At 43.4% G+C, this 21,989-nt stretch overlaps 2 protein-coding genes across 2 annotated transcripts; one reads left to right on the forward strand and one right to left on the reverse strand.

Annotated features, from left to right (window-relative positions):
* Positions 1-739: 739 nt before the first annotated feature.
* LOC138976080 (gastrula zinc finger protein XlCGF8.2DB-like) lies at positions 740-21,832 on the reverse strand. Its single transcript, XM_070348896.1, has 3 exons — positions 21,748-21,832; positions 7,770-7,981; positions 740-3,689 (listed from the first exon to the last, which is right to left on the reverse strand). The coding sequence occupies exon 3, from the start codon at positions 3,498-3,500 to the stop codon at positions 2,598-2,600; it is 903 nt and encodes a 300-aa protein (XP_070204997.1). The 5' UTR covers positions 3,501-3,689; positions 7,770-7,981; positions 21,748-21,832; the 3' UTR covers positions 740-2,597.
* Positions 17,769-21,227, forward strand: LOC138976078 (uncharacterized). The gene is made up of 2 exons (XM_070348893.1): positions 17,769-17,978; positions 18,614-21,227. The coding sequence occupies exon 2, from the start codon at positions 18,636-18,638 to the stop codon at positions 20,727-20,729; it is 2,094 nt and encodes a 697-aa protein (XP_070204994.1). The 5' UTR covers positions 17,769-17,978; positions 18,614-18,635; the 3' UTR covers positions 20,730-21,227.
* Positions 21,833-21,989: the final 157 nt, after the last annotated feature.

Raw genomic sequence — 21,989 nt, forward strand, 5'->3', positions numbered from 1 at the left:
AGTAAGTCTCAATGACTGCAAATCCATACACACAGACTGACACACACAAACACACTTATATTTGATAGTTTGCAGCATGTACATGGAATCTGTGGTGTTTGAAGAAAAAACAACTTAAGCACAAACAAACCAAATAACAGCCGGGAAGTCAAACTGACAGTGTGTCAGTGTGTGTGTGAGCGTAAAACCGTGCGCCGGTGCGTGCGTGCATCCGCTGAGGGGGGCCACAGTGGAACCTCTAAAAATTCAAAGTGGGGGTCCCGGGGTCCTCTGGATGGGGTTTCCCGCGTGGGGAGCCTTGATGTCCGTTTACAACCGAGATTGAGGATATTACATGTATGCGTTTGGATGATAAAGTGACTAACTGCTTCTGCATTTTTAGTAAGAGCTCAACGTGATTACATCAGTGAGAGAGAGAGAGAGAGAGAGAGAGAGAGAGAGAGAGAGAGAGAGAGAGAGAGAGAGAGAGAGAGAGAGAGAGAGAGACACACACACACACACACATGATATACTCACACACACAAACACGTGCGCGCATCAGCAGTTCTTTATTTTATGTTGTTTGCAGCAATGTGTACAGTATGGGCACCTAACTGACACCCAGACATCAGATGTGGAATGCTATCCAGGTCGAAGCCGTACAAGAAAAAAATCATAAACTTAGTGGTAAAAGCATTACAACTCAATAGCCCCGGGTCAAGTAATTACCAAATTTGAGCACAGGTAAGTTCATTATATACAGTATGAAAAATAAAAGAAAATTGGGTGTTACCATTTAGATTTCTCAAAATGTGTATTTTCGTGTTTCTATAACTTTAACTTATAACCCCTGACATGGATTACAGGATCTTTTCCGTGTGCACTTGGTCTTGTGCTTGCGTCTACACACGAAGAGGGATAAGGCACTAGCAGGTCTGCACATAAGTTGACCTGGGAGATCGCCGAGCAAAATCTCCACCCTTAGCAGCCGCGGCCGGGATTTTAACTCACGACCTCCCGATTAGGAGGCCGATGTCTTATCCACTCGGCCACTGCGCCCATCGGCATGTGTCCAAGTTGAAGGATTCTCTCATTTCCAGTTTGAAAATTATGAGATGGTCAAAATAATTTATTTTAACCTTCACCGGATCACGCGTTGGACTACACAGTCCGAATGATAGTTAGTTAGCTGTTGCTTTTCGGGTCCAGCGGACCATAATAGGCCAAATCAGGACCCCAGTCCGAATGATGTGGGTCGTGTACGACCCATATTTTCCAAAGAAGCATTGAACGTAAAAAGTATGGGTCGTAAACGATCCATGCCATCTGAATAGGGATAAACGTTTTGCTGCCTCTTTGCAATTGCAGAGTATGGGTCTTACTCGACCCACGCCATACGAATAAGGATAAACAAAGGTAAAATTCCTTACGTAATTCCATCTGGGTCGTCCATGACCCACATCATCCGGGCTGTGTAGTTCATATTACGTCATCGTTTATTTCTTTGTTTACAAAAATAATCTTTTAACACTTAACAGTCGGGCAATGGGAACCGGAAGGTCGTATGGTGATTGGAGATTACACGAAGTCTCAATTAAAAACTCCAAACAGTTTCAGAGATAAAGACGATTTAGTGAGGCTCTGGGTCGTCCACGACCCGCGAAGCACGGTGAAGGTGGTCGAGTTTACCTTCCATGAGACGGGCTTGTGGCAAAGGAAAGAGAGAATGCTTACTGTCCTACAGGCTAATATTTAGCCTCTCAATGACATGATATGGGTTATATGTGGTGACACGGGGGTGGGATATGGCTTCCGTCTCTGGCTCTTCACATAAAGTTGACCCGTGTCCGTCCCGGCCTGAATTCAAACCCGCGACCTTCCGATAACAAGTCTAGTGCTCTACCAACTGAGCTACCGCGCCCCGGCCCTGGCTTGTGGCAGCACATAAACCCTACCTTCAGGAGTTATCTTTTCTGAGACTGTGTGAGAGGGAGAATTCTTTCTGTTTTGGGTACTTTACGTCAAGATATTGTGTGTGATGACGTAAGAACATTTTAAAAGATGGTATGTGGGTCCATTTTGGCATACCGCACACAGCCTTGAGCCCCAGAACGTGTTCATGGGACATGTTAAGTACAAACTACAATTTGACGGGAGATCTTTCTTTCTTTATTTGGTGTTTAACGTCGTTTTCAACCACGAAGGTTATATCGCGACGATTGACGGGAGATGTGAACTGGCAAACCATATACAATTTTATTTGGCTGGCAACACTAAAGGTATGTGAAGGCATATGTGAGAAAGTTGTGTAAAGCTTTTGCCTGTTTATATTGTAATCCTAGACAAAAGATAAACTGATGCTGTAACCCCTGCACTGTCCCTTTATTATGAGTAGGATTAGAAGACAACACCTCACCCATTTAACTCAACACACTGTCTATGCATGCTTTGTTTTTCTCTCATGTATGTTTCAACATGTGTTGCTTCAAATAACTAGACCTTGCATCACACTCTGTACATGCATGTGGTTTCTCACCTGTATGTGTTAATATGTGTTGCTTTAAATTACTGAACTGTGTAAACCTTGCACTACAATCTGTACATGCATGTGGTTTTTCTCATGTATGTGTCAGCATATGGTGCTTTAAAGATCTTGCCTGTGTGAATCTATTACCACACTCCGTACACACATGTTTCTGTTCTCTTGTATGTGATAACATGTGCTTCTTCAATGATCCAGACCGTGTGAACCTTGCACCACACTCTGAACATGCATATTTTCTCTCTCCCGTATGTCTCAACAAATGCTGCTTCAAATTACTAGACACTGCGAAAGTTGCATCACACTCTGTACACGCATGTTTTCTCTCTCCTGTATGTGTTAACATGTGTTGCTTCAAATGACCTAACTGCCTAAACCTTGCAATACACTGTGAACATGCATGTGGTTTCTCTCCTGTATGTGTTAACATGTGTTGCTTCAAATTACCTAACTGCCTAAACCTTGCAATACACTGTGAACATGCATGTGGTTTCTCTCCTGTATGTGTTAACATGTGTTTCTTCAAAGATCCAGCTAGCGTGAATCTATTACCACACTCTGAACACACATGTTTCTTCTCTCCTGTATGTGTTAACATGTGTCTGTTCAAAGATCCAGCCTGTGTGAATCTATTACCACACTCTGTGCACACATGTTTCTCCTCTCCTGTACATGTTAACACGTGTTGCTTATAAGAGCCAACCTCTGAGAATCCAGTATCACCATCTCTTGTTCCTGGTGTTTGAATCTCCTGTTTCAGCCACATATCATCATGAGCGTTGACTTCAACACTCTGTTTCAGCCACACATCACTGTGCGTGTTGACTGCAGCTCGTGTTTCCGGTGTCGGTATCTCCTGTTTCAGCCAGGTATTACCGTGAGTGTTGACGGCAGCTTCTGTATCTGGTGTTTGTATTTCTTGTTTCAGCCAGGTATCAGTGTAAGTACTGACTGCAGCTTGCGTATCTGGTATCTGCATCTCTTGTTTCAGCCAGGTATCAGTGTGAGTGTTGACCGAAGCTTGTGTATCTGGTGTCTGTATCTCTTGTTGCAGCCAGGTATCAGTGTGAGTGTTGACTGCAGCTTGTGTATCTGGTGTCTGTAACTCCTTTTTTTAGCCAGGTATAACTCTGCATGTTGACTGCAGCCACAACCTTCCTGCCTGGCACTGGATCAAACAAGAAACGTAAATGTTTTATACACACCCCTCCACGTCATGTCCTATTACTGTGCCCCCCCCCCTCCCATAAAGAAGACTGAGCTCTGCCTTTTAAGGCCCCCTTTTCCTACTTTTTGTTCTATGTAAATGTACCCCTTTTTTTAAGACTCCCTCCTTAACTTTTCAGCCCTGATTTTCTCAGATGTTTCAGGTCTTAAAAGTAAGGTTCAACGGTAGGTATATGCAGTGATGTACATTTTAGTCGGTCTCCGGTCTCTGACCGATCCAATTTCCCCAGGACCTATAGCTTTAACCCCAGCAGGACACAGGTCCGATTAACCTACAGAAGAAGTGGTCAAGGGTCCGATCGTTTTTGACAATGAAGCGGACATACGGACTGTTCAATTTTCAAGAGGAAAGCTGGTTTCGGTTTTGCCAAGCGAAAGTAAACACTGCATGAGGAAAGCTGGTTTCGGTTTTGCCAAGCGAAAGTATGCACTGCGTGTGACCAGTTTGTTGAGTGAACGAGGCACCATATGGGATCTGATTCTTTGAATTAATTTATCCTCAAGTTGGATCAAGAAGAAAAAAAGAAAACCGAACCCATATGGTGCCTCGAGTGCATTCATTGGCTCAGCAATAAATCGTTTATACCAATGGGAACCACCCGTGCATGTTCGCACATGCGCAAGGCATTACTTTTCGTCATAATATCCGAGGGACAGAACAGCTGATTTATGGGTGTTGATTAATAAGTATCACAAAGAAGACTTTCCAACTTGCTCAAGCTGGCTGCAGTGTGCCTGGTGCTGCCAGTGCACACAGCAGACGTTGAGAGAGGATTCAGTGCACAGAACTTGGTGTGTACGGCTCGAAGAAACCGATTCACGGTGTGTCACTACCCAGGACATGATCCTGAAAGCAAAACTTGAGGGACCCGCAGAACGGTCAGATGCCTACCTGAAAAACATTGTCGACAGATGGGCAGTGAAAAAAACCCGACAACTGTTCAAATAAATTTGAAATGTGATTCAATCCTTTGAGTATCTAGTCATGACAGTCGCGGAAGGTGGAAGAATTTAAACTGAAAAATCTTTTTAAATGCGGTTTTACGAGTAGTGTTTTTGTCCTATTGAAATTGCAATCTCAGGACACTGTGTCCTATTGATTTTCAGTCTTCAGGACAATTGTCCTAAAGGCGGCTAGAAAAATTTACATCACTGTATATGATTAAAAAATATTTGTGCTGTTCTAACACAAATAAAATAATGTCCAAGAGAAAGTTGATGTTTCCTACTATAATTGCCAAAAACTTGATCCTCGCAACCTGACATATCAATTTGTTTAGTTATTCAATCCTAAGAATCCTAAGAAACAAAAATTAATTAACTTGCCCCATCCCCAGCCCCCTTCCCACCACCGTTACTAACCGCATACTCAACACCCTCCACATTTTGAGAGAAAAAAAGAAAGAAAATAACAACACAAAATAAACCATTATATGTTATTTGCGTTTTTGACCAAAATATGACATTTTACACAGATCGAGACAGTCATTGTTCTCCGAGACCACGATAGCGGTCGAGGTGAACAATGACTGTCGAGATCTGTGTAAAATGTCATATTTTGGTCAAAAACGCAAATAACATTTATGTATCGATCGAATTCCTTTCAGGTACTGACTTTGTTGTTGTTTTGACGATTGGACGAGCACACACACATGCAATCAAACATACACACCAAGAACACCTGTTTACACTCAACACATACACTTCAATGCGCCACAAAAATAGTGCAACTTCAAAAGTTTATTTAACTCCTTCAATTAACATTAGAATATTTGATTATCGCAACATTTTGTTCAGAACATAATCCAAGGAACAGAAAATTCATGAGCATCAAATAAAACATCAATTAAATTGCTACATCTCTTTGCACCGTCAGTGTCAGTAACTGTTGTACACACTTGTCGTCACCCTGTCTCGCGATCAAGACTGGACGAGTTCATTGAGTTAGCTTGTGGCGTTAAAAGCAGAGACAATTAACACGTTTGGTCTTATTTTGTTATTGTGATGTTCAAGTTGTTTATGGTACAGTTGTGGAAAGTAGGCAGAACTTGCATTGTCGTGGATGGTGGCATGTCAGGTTCATTTTCTGCACTGAGGAAGAAATTCATATCTTTAGAGGACATGTCGAAACTACTTGCCCCGCGCATATCGACTCGGCCGGTGGCTGTGTGTGCGACAGAGCTGAGTGAACTTCGAGAGGTGTTTGATTTTGGCGGCAAAACTTGGAGTTGTGTGTTGCCTGCAATATGAGGGAGTTAAAAGTCGTCTTTTGTGTTCAATTTCTTCCCGAGATAGATCTGCAAATCGCTTCATTTGTACAGTTTGGCAGACGTGTGTTTTGATCTGTGGGTTAATCCGCGTGTCCCAAATATGAAGTAAGTAGTTCCTTTGAAGTTTCGATTAACCTGAAACGCCCAAATATGAAGTTTTGTAGGCCTCTGACGTCACATGGCTCAAACTCAGAAGGGAAATCCAATGTCCAATCGATACATAACAATTTGTTGAACCAGTTGCATCCAAAATGACGGGATTGATACTTGGCTAACCAAGACAACAAAAATGTGTCCTCAGACACGTGAGTGACCTCATTTCTGACACAATGACTTCATAGTATGATGTCATCACCACTAGTCTAGCCAAGACTAAATTACTCCAGACACTAAGCTGTTACCTCAAATCAAGCAATGACATCATAATATTTTGATGAAGTGGAGACTTTACTTATATTTCTTTTTTTAGCTCAGTGGATATTTTAAGTAGTTTTAAGATCTTCTCAAGAAAACATGTTCATGTTGTGACCTTTAAATTTGACCAAAACTACCCACATTTGTGTCATGTCTGAAGATCATCAATACCTACAACTCAAGTGTGTAAACTTTGGAGAGAAATCCTCATTGGTAATTTTGTATGCACCAAACATGACCCCGCTGTGACACCAAAACTGCCGTGTAAAGGCAGAAGGAAGCAAGTCCATGAAACATAGTTTCGAGAAAATCGACTTTTTGTGTTTGCATCACTATTTTGGAATGAAAAGCCTAAAATGGTTTTTTGTTGTTGCTGATAACATGAAGGGCATTATTGTGCGTTTCTGCTTTGAATATTAAAACCCTCTTTTGATTCATCACTTAGAAATAATGATTTTTGTGGACTTACTGCCTTTTGTCGAATTAATTCCCCAAACTCATTCACTCAAAAATAATGGTAAAAGGCAGTAAGAGGACATACTGCTTTCTGCCAAATTATATCCCGACTTAAATCTTATTTTTAAAAAATGGCAAAAAGCAGCATTGGACTTACTGCTTTCTGCCATATTATATCCTGGTCGATATATCTGGCTGAGAAAAGGGCATAGAGCAGCAAGTGGACTTACTGCTTTCTGCTAATTTATTATCTCCGAATATTGAAAGTAAAAGAAAATACACGCAACACTGCTTTTGGAACTCTTTTTCAAATGTGACTTTACGTCCAATGATTTCGTGAATTTCTGAATGCACAAACAACTTCCTTGGTGAACAATCTGTATTTTCTTTTGTGATTAACTGAGACAAATGTTCCCGTTTTCTGAAATTTCAACACATGCTCAAGTTAGTCTTTGTCTTGGTTCCTCGTTTTGCTTATCATTCTGTGGTCGCTCACTCATGATTAACTTTATTGTTAATCCGTTCTTGTGTCATTGATATCGTTTAAAAAGACCATTATTTTTAATACAAGTCTTGATACTCTCTTTTGATATTCACAAGACAAATATTGACTGGAACGCAAGTCTTTTAACATTAAAATAAAAATCTAAGAAAACGTTTACACATGTATACACGCTCTTTATCCTGCTGCTTGTCTGTAACACACACACACACACACACACACACACACACACACACACACACACACACACTCTTCTTTCCTTCTCACTGTCTTTCTCGCTTTCGTTTGCTAATGTGAAGGTAACACTGACAGAATTTCATCAGAGTTTTTCAAAATGTGTTCTGTATTCCCTTCTGAAGCCTATCATTCAAATTCTTACCATGTGGATGCTGTTCAGTCCCATGCCAATACTGTGGCATCTCTTCAGCGACATCAATCTCTATCTTGACGTCTGACAGAGGAGCTGTGTCTTCTTTCTCCATGTTGAAGAACAATTCCGCACAAATCTGGTCCCTGGCTGTTCACTCTTCAAGGTGTTCATCCATAGTCCCTGACTGTTCAAGTGTGTCAGTGATGGTCCCTGGCTGTTCCCTGTTCAAAATCAAAGCATTGTTGTGTGGAGAAAAAAGCAAGACTCAGCTTTCACAGAACAGCAGATTAAAGAATATGATCAGTAGTTATTTTGATTTTCACAGAAGAAAGAAAAAACACATTAAAGGCACAGTAAGCCTCCCGTAAACCATCACAGAGCTCCCCGAGCGTCTACATATAGTACATGCATACTTCCATTTGAACTCTCACCGAACGGGAACATCCTGGCTGCTTTCTGTCGAGCGTGAGAAATTTTCAAAGCATTTATTTTCGTGGACTTGGCCTCAACAGCCCGGAAGCAGGGTCACGCAAGGGTCGTAGCAGACGACGCCGGTTTATCAGTGCATATCGCCGTTCCTCTCAACAGTCAAAAGCCATCGCTAGAGTTCTTGTGAACCACAGCCGTTTGTTTCGTGCATAAAAACGTGCTATTGTAAATAGTCGCATTCAAATAACTAACTGACGACTACATTGTGAAAAAGGGAAACTGGATTACACGGGTTCACGATGGCTCAGGGGTAAGATAAACCACGCAAAAATAAATTCTTTGAAAATTGTTCGCTCTTTACGGAGGGCACCTAGGATGTTCTCAATCGGTGAGTGTTTAAATGAAAGGGTGTTTGTACTGTGTGTAAAAGCCTGACCGTATCTGTGATGGTTTACGGGAGGCTTACTGTGCCTTTAACAAAAAACATTCATGGTAGCTGGCTGTTTTGATACATGTGTGCTGTACTGAGCTGCATGCAGTGTGCTCTTGAGTCTTGTAATTCAAAAGGGATATGAACTATTTCTAATATGCTGACTGTTAGAAAACGATAACGGATATGTCGAGAAATTGGATATCAGCATGAGCTGGCATGGGAATGCTGATATTATTTTTAAGACCATTTTTTTATTGTCTGTTCTAGCAGTCAGCATATTGGAAATAACGGTTTTACTACCGTCTAATTCAGAACAAAAGAAATTTTATTTTTAAAGCGATCGTGCGAATTAGACAGAACAGCCACAATGGGGACTCCATGGATCGCTCCTATGTGATTATGCCTGTCAGTCAAAACATTCATGTGACCTTGGTCAGCCAATTACTCACCTGACGTGATGAATATATTACCAGGTGAAAATGCACGCACACAACAAACAATCTCACAAGATAAACCATGTTGAACATGAGTTTCAGTTGCGTTCATTTTTCTTGTTCAGCAGCTAGAGAGTGACTGATTTAAAATCTAAAAGAATTGAAAACAAAAGACAGAAAGGAAATTTTGTAAAGATATATATTTGACGTAAATTGAGTGACATAATTTAACTTGATTCTTTAGAACTTTGACATTATAGGTATTTGGAGCCTGCATGAAGGCACTGATTTTCAATTACACCTTCTTGTAACTCACAAAGCTTTTAAGACTTGCTATATTTCAGACATGATTTTCTCAGGGGTTTTGAAACTGAAAGGGGAGTACCACTTGAACTTACCAGTGCCACTATATAATTATATGAATCAGAAATAATTTAATGTTCAAGCTTCATAACATTTATGTTCAAGAGAACGGTGATTTCCCACTTATTGACCGAAAACTTGATCCTAATGCGACCTGAATCAATCAATTTAGTTATCCCACTGGGAATATCCCACAGTCAGAGATACAAACTTCACCCACCCCATCCAACGATCATCATTAGACTTATAGTTCACACTCACCTCTACATTTTGAAAAGAAAGAGAGAAAAAAAAACCCAACCAACACAAGAACCATACTCCTTTTTGATATATTTTGCCTTGAATCAACAAAACATATTAATTGTGAAATTAAATGGACGGATTGAGCTCCAAAATTAAGCATAAATAATTCTGCCTTGATCGAGGAAAATGACTGCCAGTGCCATGGTAGAACGCCATAGTCTTGATCTTGATAGTTACGCTGCTGGATACCAGAAGACTGGCGTAAATGCCACACGCCAACGACACATCGATCGATCCAAGTTACCGTTTACTGATTATTATAGTGGTTTAACAGATCATTAAATCAGAAGATCAGAAGAAACCTCCGTTCCTGCATGCCCCCAAAGCTGTAGACGTACTGCCTATGTGTCCCTCATCCGCTCAACCCTGGAGTATAGCTGTCTCGTCTGGGATCCGTACAAACAAGGCGACATGGACAGCCTGGAAAATGTACAGAGACGAGCAGACAGATGTATTACCCAAAACTACAGGGACCGAAACCCAGGATGTGTCTCAGAGATGCTCAGCAGACTACAGCTTCCCCCACTCCAGGAACGCCGGAAACAACAGAGACTCACATTCCTGTTCAAAGTGGTCAGAGGGCTGGTCCCCGCAGTACCCCCTGAGAAATTTCTCCAGCAACAAAAATCTAAAAGACAAGTGAAACAACGAGTGAACAAAGACTTTACATCATCAGCCACAGTCAGAAATATCACAAGAAACAACAGCCAATGCTTTACTGTGGAGTGTACCAAAACGCCAGTGCACAAACACTCTTTTTTTTCACAAGAACAGTTATTGACTGGAACAACCTTGATGACAACACGATCCAGTCGTCAACGGTAAACGAATTCAGAGGAAAACTGCCAACCGCTGATTAAAACACCAAGTGCTCTCCCTGTCGTGTTCCGAGCGTACATAAACAACACTCACATCAGGTACGTTCATCTGGTTTACTTGTCTAGCAAACTGCTACAGATGACAACAATACAAGGTCGATGCGGTAAGCCATGCCTAATCAGTGTCCCGCGTGCATGCCAGAGAGCGAAGCGAGTAGTGGGCGGAAAGGCACCGTTGCACATGCGCGCCCCATCACATGACCGACCGAGTTCGACCGACACGACCCGAGAGGTACCGAATACCGTCACATCTCCCCCCTTCAAATAAAAAGATATAATGATCTTGATGAAACGAAACGTTATCGTTATCATTTAAAATTAAAGTTCAATAGGGGTTTCAGTAACAAATCTTTCGACCGGAACCGAAACAGTCATTGTTTATTTGCTGTTGATCTGCGGAGTCGATGGTTCACTCTTCGAAGCGGGACGGTGGTCTCACAGTTCGTCCGCTGCGGGTTTTGATGACCGGAGTCGACGGTTGCTGCCCTGGGTTAGGCGCCGCTGGAGGACGTCGCGGGGACCCAGGCGTCGGTGGAGGTTCCGGAGAACGAAGACCTGGCTGGTCTGCATTGCGCTGGCTTGGCGTTTCAGGAACAGGACTCTGTTGGGTTGGGACAGGGTAAAGGACAGGGAAGTTGGTCATGGTAGGCCTGTCTAACACTTGTCGGGAAGACAATCTGAGGTGTCGTCTGTTCCGACGATACTGTCCCCTTTCTGACCGTATCTCGTAGGACCGTGGTGCACATTGACGCAGGACTGTTGCTGGTTTTCCCCAGGACTTTTCGTGGTCTAGTTTCTGGAGAACAGTGTCACCTGGTATTAGTGGCGGCAGGGTCTCTGTCCCATGACGTCTGTCGTGGTCACTCTTGTTTCTGAGCTTTGCTTGCTCGTCCCGCGCCTTGATCGCATCCCTTCTGACCGTCTTTGGGATGAGATTGCTTGCGAGAGTAGGGAGCGTCGTTCGCATCTTTCTTCCGAGTGCTAGCTCCGCTGGACTCGTTCCTGTTGGCGTCGTAGGTGTAGCCCGGTGACTGAGTAGGGCTAAGAACGGGTCTTCTTGAGCGAGAATCTTCTTGGCCTCTTGTACTGCTCGCTCGGCTTCTCCATTCGACTGAGGAAAGTATGGACTGCTAGTCGAGTGAGTAAACTTCCATGCTGCTGCGAAGCTCTGGAACTCTGTTGACGTGAACTGAGAACCGTTGTCCGTGACGACGACGTCTGGTATTCCGTGGTGTGCGAAGATGTTCTTCATCCGTCCAATGACGACTTCAGATGTCTCTCTCGGAAGATGAGCGATTTCAAGATATCTTGAATAATAGTCAATCAGAACAAGATAACTCTGTCCCTTGAAGTCACACAAGTCTGCAGCAACCATCTGGAATGGTCTGTCTGGGAGTTCTGTTGTCATAAGTGGCTCACTTCTTTGGGATGGCTGCTTATCTTCGCAGTGTTGACATGCTGACACTCTTTGCTTGATGTTTTCGTTGATGCCTGGCCACCAAACTGTCGACTTTGCTCTTTCTCGACATTTGGTTATCCCGAGATGGCCTTCGTGAATCCGGTTCAGCATTTCTTCTCTCAAGACCTGCGGAATGACGATCCGGACGCCTCTGACGAGAAGACCTCGATGTATGCTGAACTCCCCTCTGAATGCGTAGTAGTCTTTCAGAGCTGGCTCTACGTCAGTGACGTACCTGGGCCAACCGTTGGCCGTGTAGTGTAGAGCTGCTTTGATGACAGGATCTTGCTGACTCAATGCTGCTATCTCGTCGAGTCTTTTGTCTGAAACCGGCCATGAAGATTGGACAGCGTCGACGTGAGCTTCCACATCTTCCGCCAGTAGTGTGGCAACATCGGCTCTGTCTTCCGATGTCTCTTCTCTCCCCTCTTGGACAGGCGACTGAGGACTTCTCGACAAGGCGTCAGCCACCACAAGTGTCTTGCCTGGTGAATAACTTGCTGTCAAGCTGAATCGCATCAGTCTCATCAGCATCCGCTGACATCTGATGGGCGTTTCGTCCAAATCTTTGGTGTTGATGAGAGGAATGAGCGGCTTGTGGTCGGTTTCGAGCGTAAATTTCTCCAGACCGATCAGATAACGTTCGAACTTTTCGCACGCCCACACAGCAGCTAGACATTCCTTCTCAATCTGGGCATACCCTTGTTCCGTTGATGTCAGAGTTCTTGAGCAGAAAGCGACTGGCTTCATCTTCTCCCCATGCTGCTGCAGGAGTACGCCGCCAATACCGTAGCTGCTCGCGTCGGCACTGACCGTTGTCGGCTTAGTCAAGTCGAAGTAAGCGAGGGTAGGAGCTGCTGTCAGGAGCTCTTTCGCTTTTGAAAACGCGAGTGTCTGTGGCTGTCCCCAGTTCCACGCCTTGTCTTTCTCCAGCAACTCGGTGACAGGCTTCAAGACTGACGACAAGTTTGGCAGAAATCGTCCCAGAAAGTTCATCATGCCCAGAATTCTTCTCAGTTCTGTGACGTTGGTCGGGTCAGGCATGTTGATGATGGCATCAATCTTCTTCTTGTCTGGTCTGATTCTGTCGGCGTTGATCACGTGACCAAGGAACTCGATCTCTGACTGCTTGAAGCTGCATTTTTCCTTGTTGAGCTTGAGCCCGGCCTCGACAATCTTCTTCATGGAGCTCTCAAGATGCTGCTCGTGTTCTTCATCTGAGTTGCTGTAGATGAGAACGTCGTCGAAGAAACAGATCGTGTTTTCTTCTCCCTTCAGGATCATCTCCATCGTACGTTGGAAAATCTCGGGAGCGGAGGATATTCCGAACGGAAGTCTTTTGTAGTAGTACCTTCCGAATGGCGTGATGAAGGTTGTGTACTTGGCAGTTTCTGGGTCGAGAGGAATTTGATAAAACCCCGACGTTGCGTCCAGCTTGCTGAAAATCTTCGCTCCTTTGAGTCGATGCAAAATGTCGTCGAGAGTCGGAATCGGGTACCTCTCCCTCTTGACTGACAGGTTCAGCTTTTTCAAGTCCGTGCAGATCCGGACCGCTCCAGATTTCTTCAAAACTGGCACCATCGGAGAACACCAATCTGTTGGCTCGGTTATTTCCTCAATAATTCCGGCCTTCTTCATCCTTTCCAGTTCTTCTTCTACCTTCTTCATCAAAGGTATGGGTACTCTCCGAGCTGTGTGCAGACTGTAGGGCTGGCTGTTCTCTTTCAAGACGATCTTTGCCGGTGGGCAATTGACTGGTTGCTGGTCCAACTCACCGAACGCTGGCTGTATGCTGTCGAGACGTTGGACAAGTCCCATGCGTTTACAGGCTTCTCTGCTTAATAAGCTCTCTGTCTTGCTGTCGACGACATAGATATCCAGGTGAAACTCTTGACCGTTGATGTAGCTAGTGTCCCTAAAGAATCCTATACAGGATATCTGTCCGCCTGCGCCGTGCATGACTGCACAGGTGGGGATAAGTTTGGGACACGGGACAAGGGTCAGGTAGAGGGATTTGGAAATGATGGTCACATCTGCACCTGTGTCGATCTTGAACTTGATCTTGCGACGTCCAAATGATAGGTCAGTGTACCATGCTGGTTCAGCTCCCTGCTTGTGTACGACACCCATGTAGTACACTTCTTCTGCGTCGACAGCGTTGACTTGCTTGGAACGGCAACAAGAAAAGTAATGTCCGTACCTGCCACAGCCGTGACACTGCTTCCCTTTTGCTGGACAGTCACTGTCTTTCTTGTGTTGTCCACGTCCGCAGCGTGAACATGATGCGTCACTTCTCCCCTCCTGATGAAAGCGACGACCGCCACCACGCGGATGACGAAATCCACCCCTGGAACCGGCGTGCTTGGTTGCTGGACCGCTGCTGCCACTGTCACAGCTGGTACCTGCTGCACCTGCACCGCCGCGAGGGCGTCTGTTGAATCGCTGCGTACCGGTGTGTACAGCGTCAACACTGGAACGTTGCTCAGACAGCTGTCTCTTGACTTGCTCGTACTGCCTGGCTTGCTTAATGGCGTCTTGCAAATTCAGGTCTGCTTGCATTTGTAACTTTTCTGAGAGTTCTCGGTCGTTCACACCAAGGACGAACCTGTCGCGAATGGCTTCGTCGCGGTTATGAAAATCTGCGTGCTCAGAAAGTTCGTACAGGGCTCTGACGTAAGGTTCGATTTGCTCGCCGCTGTGTTGGCTTCTGGTGTTGAAGACAGCTCGAACGTGTATGACGTTCTTTTGTGGAACGAAGTGCGTGTCAAATAACTTCAGTACGTCCTCCAGTTTTGCTTCGTCATTGTCCTCGTCATATTCGAACTGTTCGTAGATCTGTTCGGCTTGTATGCCCATAGCATAGATTAAGGAACTGACCTGGACTGAAAATTGTTCTTTGTCTAGTTTAGAAGCAACCCTGTAGCGTTCGAAACGCTTACGCCACGTGAGCCACTGGTCGGGCCTCCCAAAGTCGAGTGGTTCAGGCGGTTTGAATGGCATGCTCTTCTTCTTCCGTACGACTATGCTCGACTATTTCAAAACTCACGGTTGGGTAAAGAATCCCACCGCTGTCGTGTTCCGAGCGTACATAAACAACACTCACATCAGGTACGTTCATCTGGTTTACTTGTCTAGCAAACTGCTACAGATGACAACAATACAAGGTCGATGCGGTAAGCCATGCCTAATCAGTGTCCCGCGTGCGGTACGTCTAATTACCCAAATGAACCCAAATGAACCCAAATGAATCCAAATGAACCCAAATGATACCCAAATGAACCCAAATGATACCCAAATGATACCATTTATATAAAAATGAATAAGAGTGTGTGTATGTGAATGAGAGAACGTGTGTGTGTGTGTGTGTGTGTGTGTGTGTGTGTGTGTCGCTGTGTAAGATTGGACGTAATTTGTGGAGTTGTATTCATCAAAACGTGACAGGTATGGGTACTGATTTTTTTGGTGATCACCATTCAGTTATTTCATGTTTGCTCAATGCCCCATCCCATATGTGTCAGTGTGTGTAAGATGGCAACACAGGTCTTTCAATTGGTATCTTTGAATTGTGATCACCATTCAGTTATTTCACGTTTGCTCAGTGTCCCGTTTATCGCAAAGGATCTTCTCAGTGTTCGGTCACGGTTGCTTGATATATGATTTGAAAATCTTATCACACTTGAAAGCTGAGAGAGTGGAGATGTCATGATGGCTGAGTGTCAAGATTGTTTTGATCACAGCGATGGGCGGTGGATAGCATGTGAGGTAAAGTACCAATATTAAAAAATATTTGACATTATAGTAAATTAATGGGAAGGATTTCCTTCCGTAACACCCCATCCCCCCCCCCCCCCCGCCCCCAATCCCCATCTCAATATAACTATTTTGTTTGAGGCTAATCCCACCGTTAACTTCTCAAGAAACTGATTTCTTTTGTTCAATTACCGTTTCCTCAACAAAATTTCAACGCTTTTTTTTAAATGATTGCAGAATCTAATAGTAATACACATATAAATTTATTATTTATTTACATTTCTTATTTCTTTCTTTTAAAAGGAATGTCTCCATTGGTACCATAAACGGTGCCAAAAAATCACAGACGACATGTATGATAAATGGCGGAAAATTGAGGGAGAATACATATGCCGCCAATGCCGAAGCACATCTGGGTCCTTTGACTATATAAAGGGTCTCCAACGTCTCAAGAAGGTAAGACTATCGTTTTCACTTAATTCATTTTTTTTCAGCAGGTTTTTCGTAAATGTGATCGGTTTAGTTAATTGATTTAACATGTAAACACAACCGGAGAAAAAAAAAATCCACAAACAAAGACCCCCCCTCCAAAGAAAAAAAAAAATAAAATAAAATAAATAAATAAAAAAAAAAATAAAAAAAAAAAAAAAAAAAAAAAAAAAAAAAAGACTATCGTTTTCACTTAATTCATTTTTTTTCAGCAGGTTTTTCGTAAATGTGATCGGTTTAGTTAATTGATTTAACATGTAAACACAGCCGGAGAAAAAAAAATCCACAAACAAAGACCCCCCCCCCCCCCCTCCAAAGAAAAAAAAAAAAAAAAAAAAAATAAATAAATAAAAAAAAAAAATAAAAAAAAAAAAAAAAAAAAAAGCAAAAATGTACATGTACGCACACAACTGGGATCATGAATGGGGTTAATCGCTTACCTCTATCAGGCATGGCCAAAATCCCATCATTTTAAAAACTCTCCCACCACCTGTCTATATATAAATATATGTTTCTCACTTTACTGCTTTCTTTCAGGCTTCTGCAGATGGCATTGCTAAAGTGAAAATTGTAGCGCAGAGAGAAGTTCTCTTCCACGAATCCATTGCATATCCTGTTGAACCAATTGCACATGGAATACTCCGGAAATTACCTGTCGACAATCTGGCACAAAGTCTGATCAATCGGTACAAGCTGAATTGCGGGCAGGCACTAATTTCACTTGGCGACGGTAGTTGTTTATTCAACTCGGTGTCAATCTTAATCAGCGGAACAGCGGAAAGAACAAGAGACCGGCTGCGATATCTGACATGCATCACAATGGCACTGCAAGAAAGTGAAGTCAAAACTGTGCACCACAACATCAGGGACATCTTCATCGTCTCTGAGGATTATGACCAAGCTGTTCTAAACGCCACAAATCTGCGTTTATTTTCTTCAGCATGGTCAATAATGGCTCTCTCGTTGGTGATTGAAAGACCAATTCAGAGTTTTTATCCACCAGTCAACGGCCGCCAAAGCGAAGTTTGGAGGATATTGACAACAACCTTTGCTGCCACTCGTTACTCGAGTAGAAAACCTGTATCCATATTCTGGTGCAGCACCAGACGCCCAAGACCATTGGTAGAGTGGCTTCCCAACCACTTCGTGCCACTTGTGACAACAGTGAACAAGTGAGTTTATATCGTATGTTTACCTTTTATTCACTCGTAAATTGAACACAATGGTTACACTAACCTTGTCATAAAATGAAGGGTTTTATTAGTTTCTTGTGAAATCTAACATTATTGTTATTTTTTTCAGTGGTGATAAGCTTCCCATCCCGACTTGCCTGCCAGAAGAACGTACTAGTACCAGTGTGAACGAGTTTTATTTCTCCGGTTACATGCCAATTGCTGACAAAATGTAAGTCATTCATTGTTCATGATTGTTATAGTCTTTTATGTCATTTGAAAAGTGACCATTCGATTTTCATGGGTCTCATTTACTTCCGTTTGATCATTTATTAACATGTCTTTTGAGATATACTTGCAGGAATCCAGCTTGTGTGGACAAGCAGCGTGCTACTACTGGAGAGAGGAAACCTGCTACTTCTGGAGAGAGGAAACCTGCTACTTCTACAAAGAGGAAACCTGCTACTTCTGGGAAGAGGCAGAGAGTCGAGTCAGAAGGAGAGTCAGGGTTGGTACAAATTATTACTTTGAAAAGTGACCATTTCATTTTCATGGGTCTCATCTACTTCTGAGATGTACTTGCAGGAATCCAGCTTGTGTGGACAAGCAGCGTGCTACTACTGGAGAAGGAGGGAGAGTCAGGGTTGGTACAAATTATTTTTACTTTGAAAAGTGACCATTTCATTTTCATGGGTCTCATCTACTTCAGTTTGTTCATGTATTAACATGTCTTCTGAGATGTACTTGCAGGAATCCAGCTTGTGTGGACAAGCAGCGTGCTACTACTGGAGAGAGGAAACCTGCTAAGTCTGGGAAGAGGGAACGTGCTACTTCTGGGAAGAGGCAGAGATTCAAGTCGGAAGGAGAGTCAGGGTTGGTACAAATTATTACTTTGAAAAGTGACCATTTCATTTTCATGGGTCTCATCTACTTCCGTTTGTTCATGCATTAACATGTCTTTTGAGATGTACTTGCAGGAATCCAGCTTGTGTGGACAAGCAGCATGCTACTACTGGGGATATGAAACCTGCTAATTTTGGGAAGAGGCTACTTCTGCTGAGACAGTCCAATAGAAAGTAAAGTTATCGAAACGCCATCTAAATACGCATTTGCGTTAATACGTTTTCTGTCTTGTGATTGCAGATCTCCGGAACACAGAGCAGAGATGCTACCAAGGTTGTCGACTTCTGATGATACTCATAGATTTTCCACCACATCCCTTCGATCCGCCTCTCCCACCTCCATTCTTCAGTCCACCTTCCTTGCTGGTGGAGAGGATTGCCCCTCCAGTAATCATCACTTCTCTTCGAGTCTGTCTTCCGTCGACCACGAAAACGATCCTCAGTCGACGTCTCTTAATAGCAGAGAGGATTGTGTCCTTGACACATCTGAGGACCTGTCATCGTCTAACATCGACCGTGATGCTCTACACCATGCACCTTCCAAAGGCCGTTTCATGAGCATAGACCAACTTGTTGATGCTGTGAAAACAATGTCGGATCATTGCGTGAAACAAATTCCCCCAGGAAACAAGGACAACAAGTTTTGTCTCATTGATAACAGCGTCAACCTGGAACAGTGGAATGCCAGACATAGAGCGGCTTATGTAGATGACTGTGGAGCTTACGATTCGTCTGTGGGTACGACAGTCAACAGGTATTTTGTTTTGGAAAGCAACAAAGCAAAGTCCGTATACAAGAAAAATGGGGAATATGCGACAGAGAGCAGAAAGATCGTGAATAAGAAAACGACCCAAGAGTGGATTCCATTGAACCCACAACCGAATCCTGAAGATGTCATTACAGGACATTTTGTGTACTCCAAGTTGAGATCTGACCCTTCCTTCAAGAAGCGGGTCACAACCTTTTCGGGACACAGTTCCACCTTCTGCAAACCAGTGGCGGTGGTTGAGTACTGTGGCATTCATCCTGGTCACAACCAGCCGCATGGTAATAGGAAGCACCACGGAAATCCCTATTGCCGAACTCAACACACAGTCCTTAGCGAAGCTGCCAAACGAGCCAAAAATCAACCTCCTAGGCATGTTTACATGGACATGAACAAGGAAAATTCATTTGATGCTCCTTCGAATGCCAAGCAGATAAGAAACAAAAAACACAACGAGAAAGCGGCGAACAGAGAAAACAGACCAAATGGACAAAATGTTGCAGACGAGGTATTAGAAACGATCGCGATGTTGAACACGCAAAATTCTGTGCAGCAGATCATTCATTGCAAGGGTAAAATACCGTCTTTAATTGTTTACAACAAGCAACAGATGGAAGACTTGAAAGCAAACTGTGTGGGTGAAAATGGAAGTGTGATTGGCTTCGACAGAACATTTAATGTTGGGCCCTGTTTCATCACCCCGACTACATACAAGAACAAAGCGGTATGGCACAGTGAAAGCAATGAGCATCCACTGATGCTTGGACCAACATTCCTGCACTGGGACGGCGAATTTGAAACGTACCACACTTTCATCAGCCACTTGAAAAGAGAACTGCAGTCAGAAGACATTGTGGTTGGAAGTGATGCCGAGAAAGCGCTGACAAAAGCCCTTCAGTTGGAGTTCCCATCTGCAACTCATCTCCTTTGCACAATCCACATGAAGGACAACATCACCCGATACTTGTCAGAAAAGGTCGGTTGCAGTATGAGAGATAGAACTGAAATCATTTCTTTCATTTTTGGAGAGGCTGGCATAGCTTGGGCTGATGACTCTGCCACTTCTGAGTTCCGTGAAGATCGGCTGGACGACTACTTCATTAAGTACCCTACATTTCAGCGGTACTACCAAAAACACATCGCCGATAAACTGAAAAGACACGTCCAGCTGCCCCTTCAGAAAGGTGTCATTGACACACTTTGGACCAACAACAACGCCGAGTCGATCAATCACAGAATCAAGCAGGAGATTGATTGGAAGCCGCAGAAACTGCTTGCCCTCATCCAATGTCTTGACGACATCTCAGATGCCCATTTCATGGACCTACGGAAATCCCTGTATGGACGTGGCAACTTTGTCCTCTGTGAAGAATTCCGGAAGCACTCCGTAACACCTGGAGAGTGGGCACAGAAGAGTGCCAATTGGAAGAACAAAAAAATGACCAACTTCTTAAAAATGAAGAAAACAGCACAGGCGGGAAACACACTTCAATCGACTGATGGGCGATTTGCCATGCCCAAATCATCAGGCATCGCCAAAAAACCTGGTCAGAGACGCAGAGCCAGGGCAGAAAAAGTCAAGCGCCAGTGATGCTAGGTCGCTGTGGGCATGTTTGCAATGGACATTAGGAATTTAAACCATGTTTTATTTCATGTGTTTCTTAACTTGTGTACAGTCTCCTTTTACGAAGGAACGGTTTTATTGGGTTTTATTATGGATTGGTTATTGAGCAATTCAAATTTCCGGCTCAAATAATGAAAACATTCTTTTTTTGATCATAAATTAACATCAAATTTTAGATGTATGCTGTCATCATTCTTGTGGTTCGTGAGTTATATTGATTATATCCATGTGAGAGAGAGAGAGAGAGAGAGAGAGAGAGAGAGAGAGAGAGAGAGAGAGAGAGAGAGAGAGAGATTTTATTATGGATTGGTTATTGAGCAATTCAATTTTCCGGCTCAAATAATGAAAACTTTTTTTTTTATCATAAATTAACATCCCATTTTAGATGTATGCTGTCATCATTCTTGTGGTTCGTGAGTTATATTGATTATATCCATGTGATAGAGAGAGAGAGAGAGAGAGAGAGAGAGAGAGAGAGAGAGAGAGAGAGAGAGAGAGGGGGGGGATGTGTTTTTATCTTGCTCTGAGATATTAAATAAAACCTACAAAATGTTAATTATGCTTATTTCAAATACTTTTCCCTGTGTATGTGTGTGTGTGTGTGAGAGAGAGAGACAGCTTTCTGCACAATACTCCGGAGTGGATATGAATGAGTTGAATGGAATAATATTATATAAATGGTATCATTGGGGTATCATTTGGGTTCATTTGGATTCATTTGGGTATCATTTGGGTTCATTTGGGTTCATTTGGGTAATTAGACGCACCCTCCCGCGTGCATGCCAGAGAGCGAAGCGAGTAGTGGGCGGAAAGGCACCGTTGCACATGCGCGCCCCATCACATGACCGACCGAGTTCGACCGACACGACCCGAGAGGTACCGAATACCGTCACACTCCCCAACTCCGCCAACGAATATTCCCAAGTTTGGGACCTGTTTGGCGTAATACATCAAGATCAAGATCAAGAAGATTAACTTGACATACGATCGTTCTCTGCAAGTCAACCTCGCCTTTGCGTCAGCTAGCGCTGAAACTGCACATTTCTCCTGTGCTGCATCGTAGATAATCTCTGAGCAAACAAATCCTGATTGCCAATCAGAGTGCTCTCTCTTGCCGGCCGCGATGTAAAAATGACAATGGTTAGCACAAAGAGCCAAAAGTAAGGCCTCAAACATTAACGATCATAAGTGATGAGTGTAAAAGGAGGTAAGCTGTGCCTCTTTCAG

Source organism: Littorina saxatilis, linkage group LG9, assembly GCF_037325665.1.
Source record: "Littorina saxatilis isolate snail1 linkage group LG9, US_GU_Lsax_2.0, whole genome shotgun sequence".
NCBI lineage: Eukaryota > Metazoa > Mollusca > Gastropoda > Littorinimorpha > Littorinidae > Littorina > Littorina saxatilis.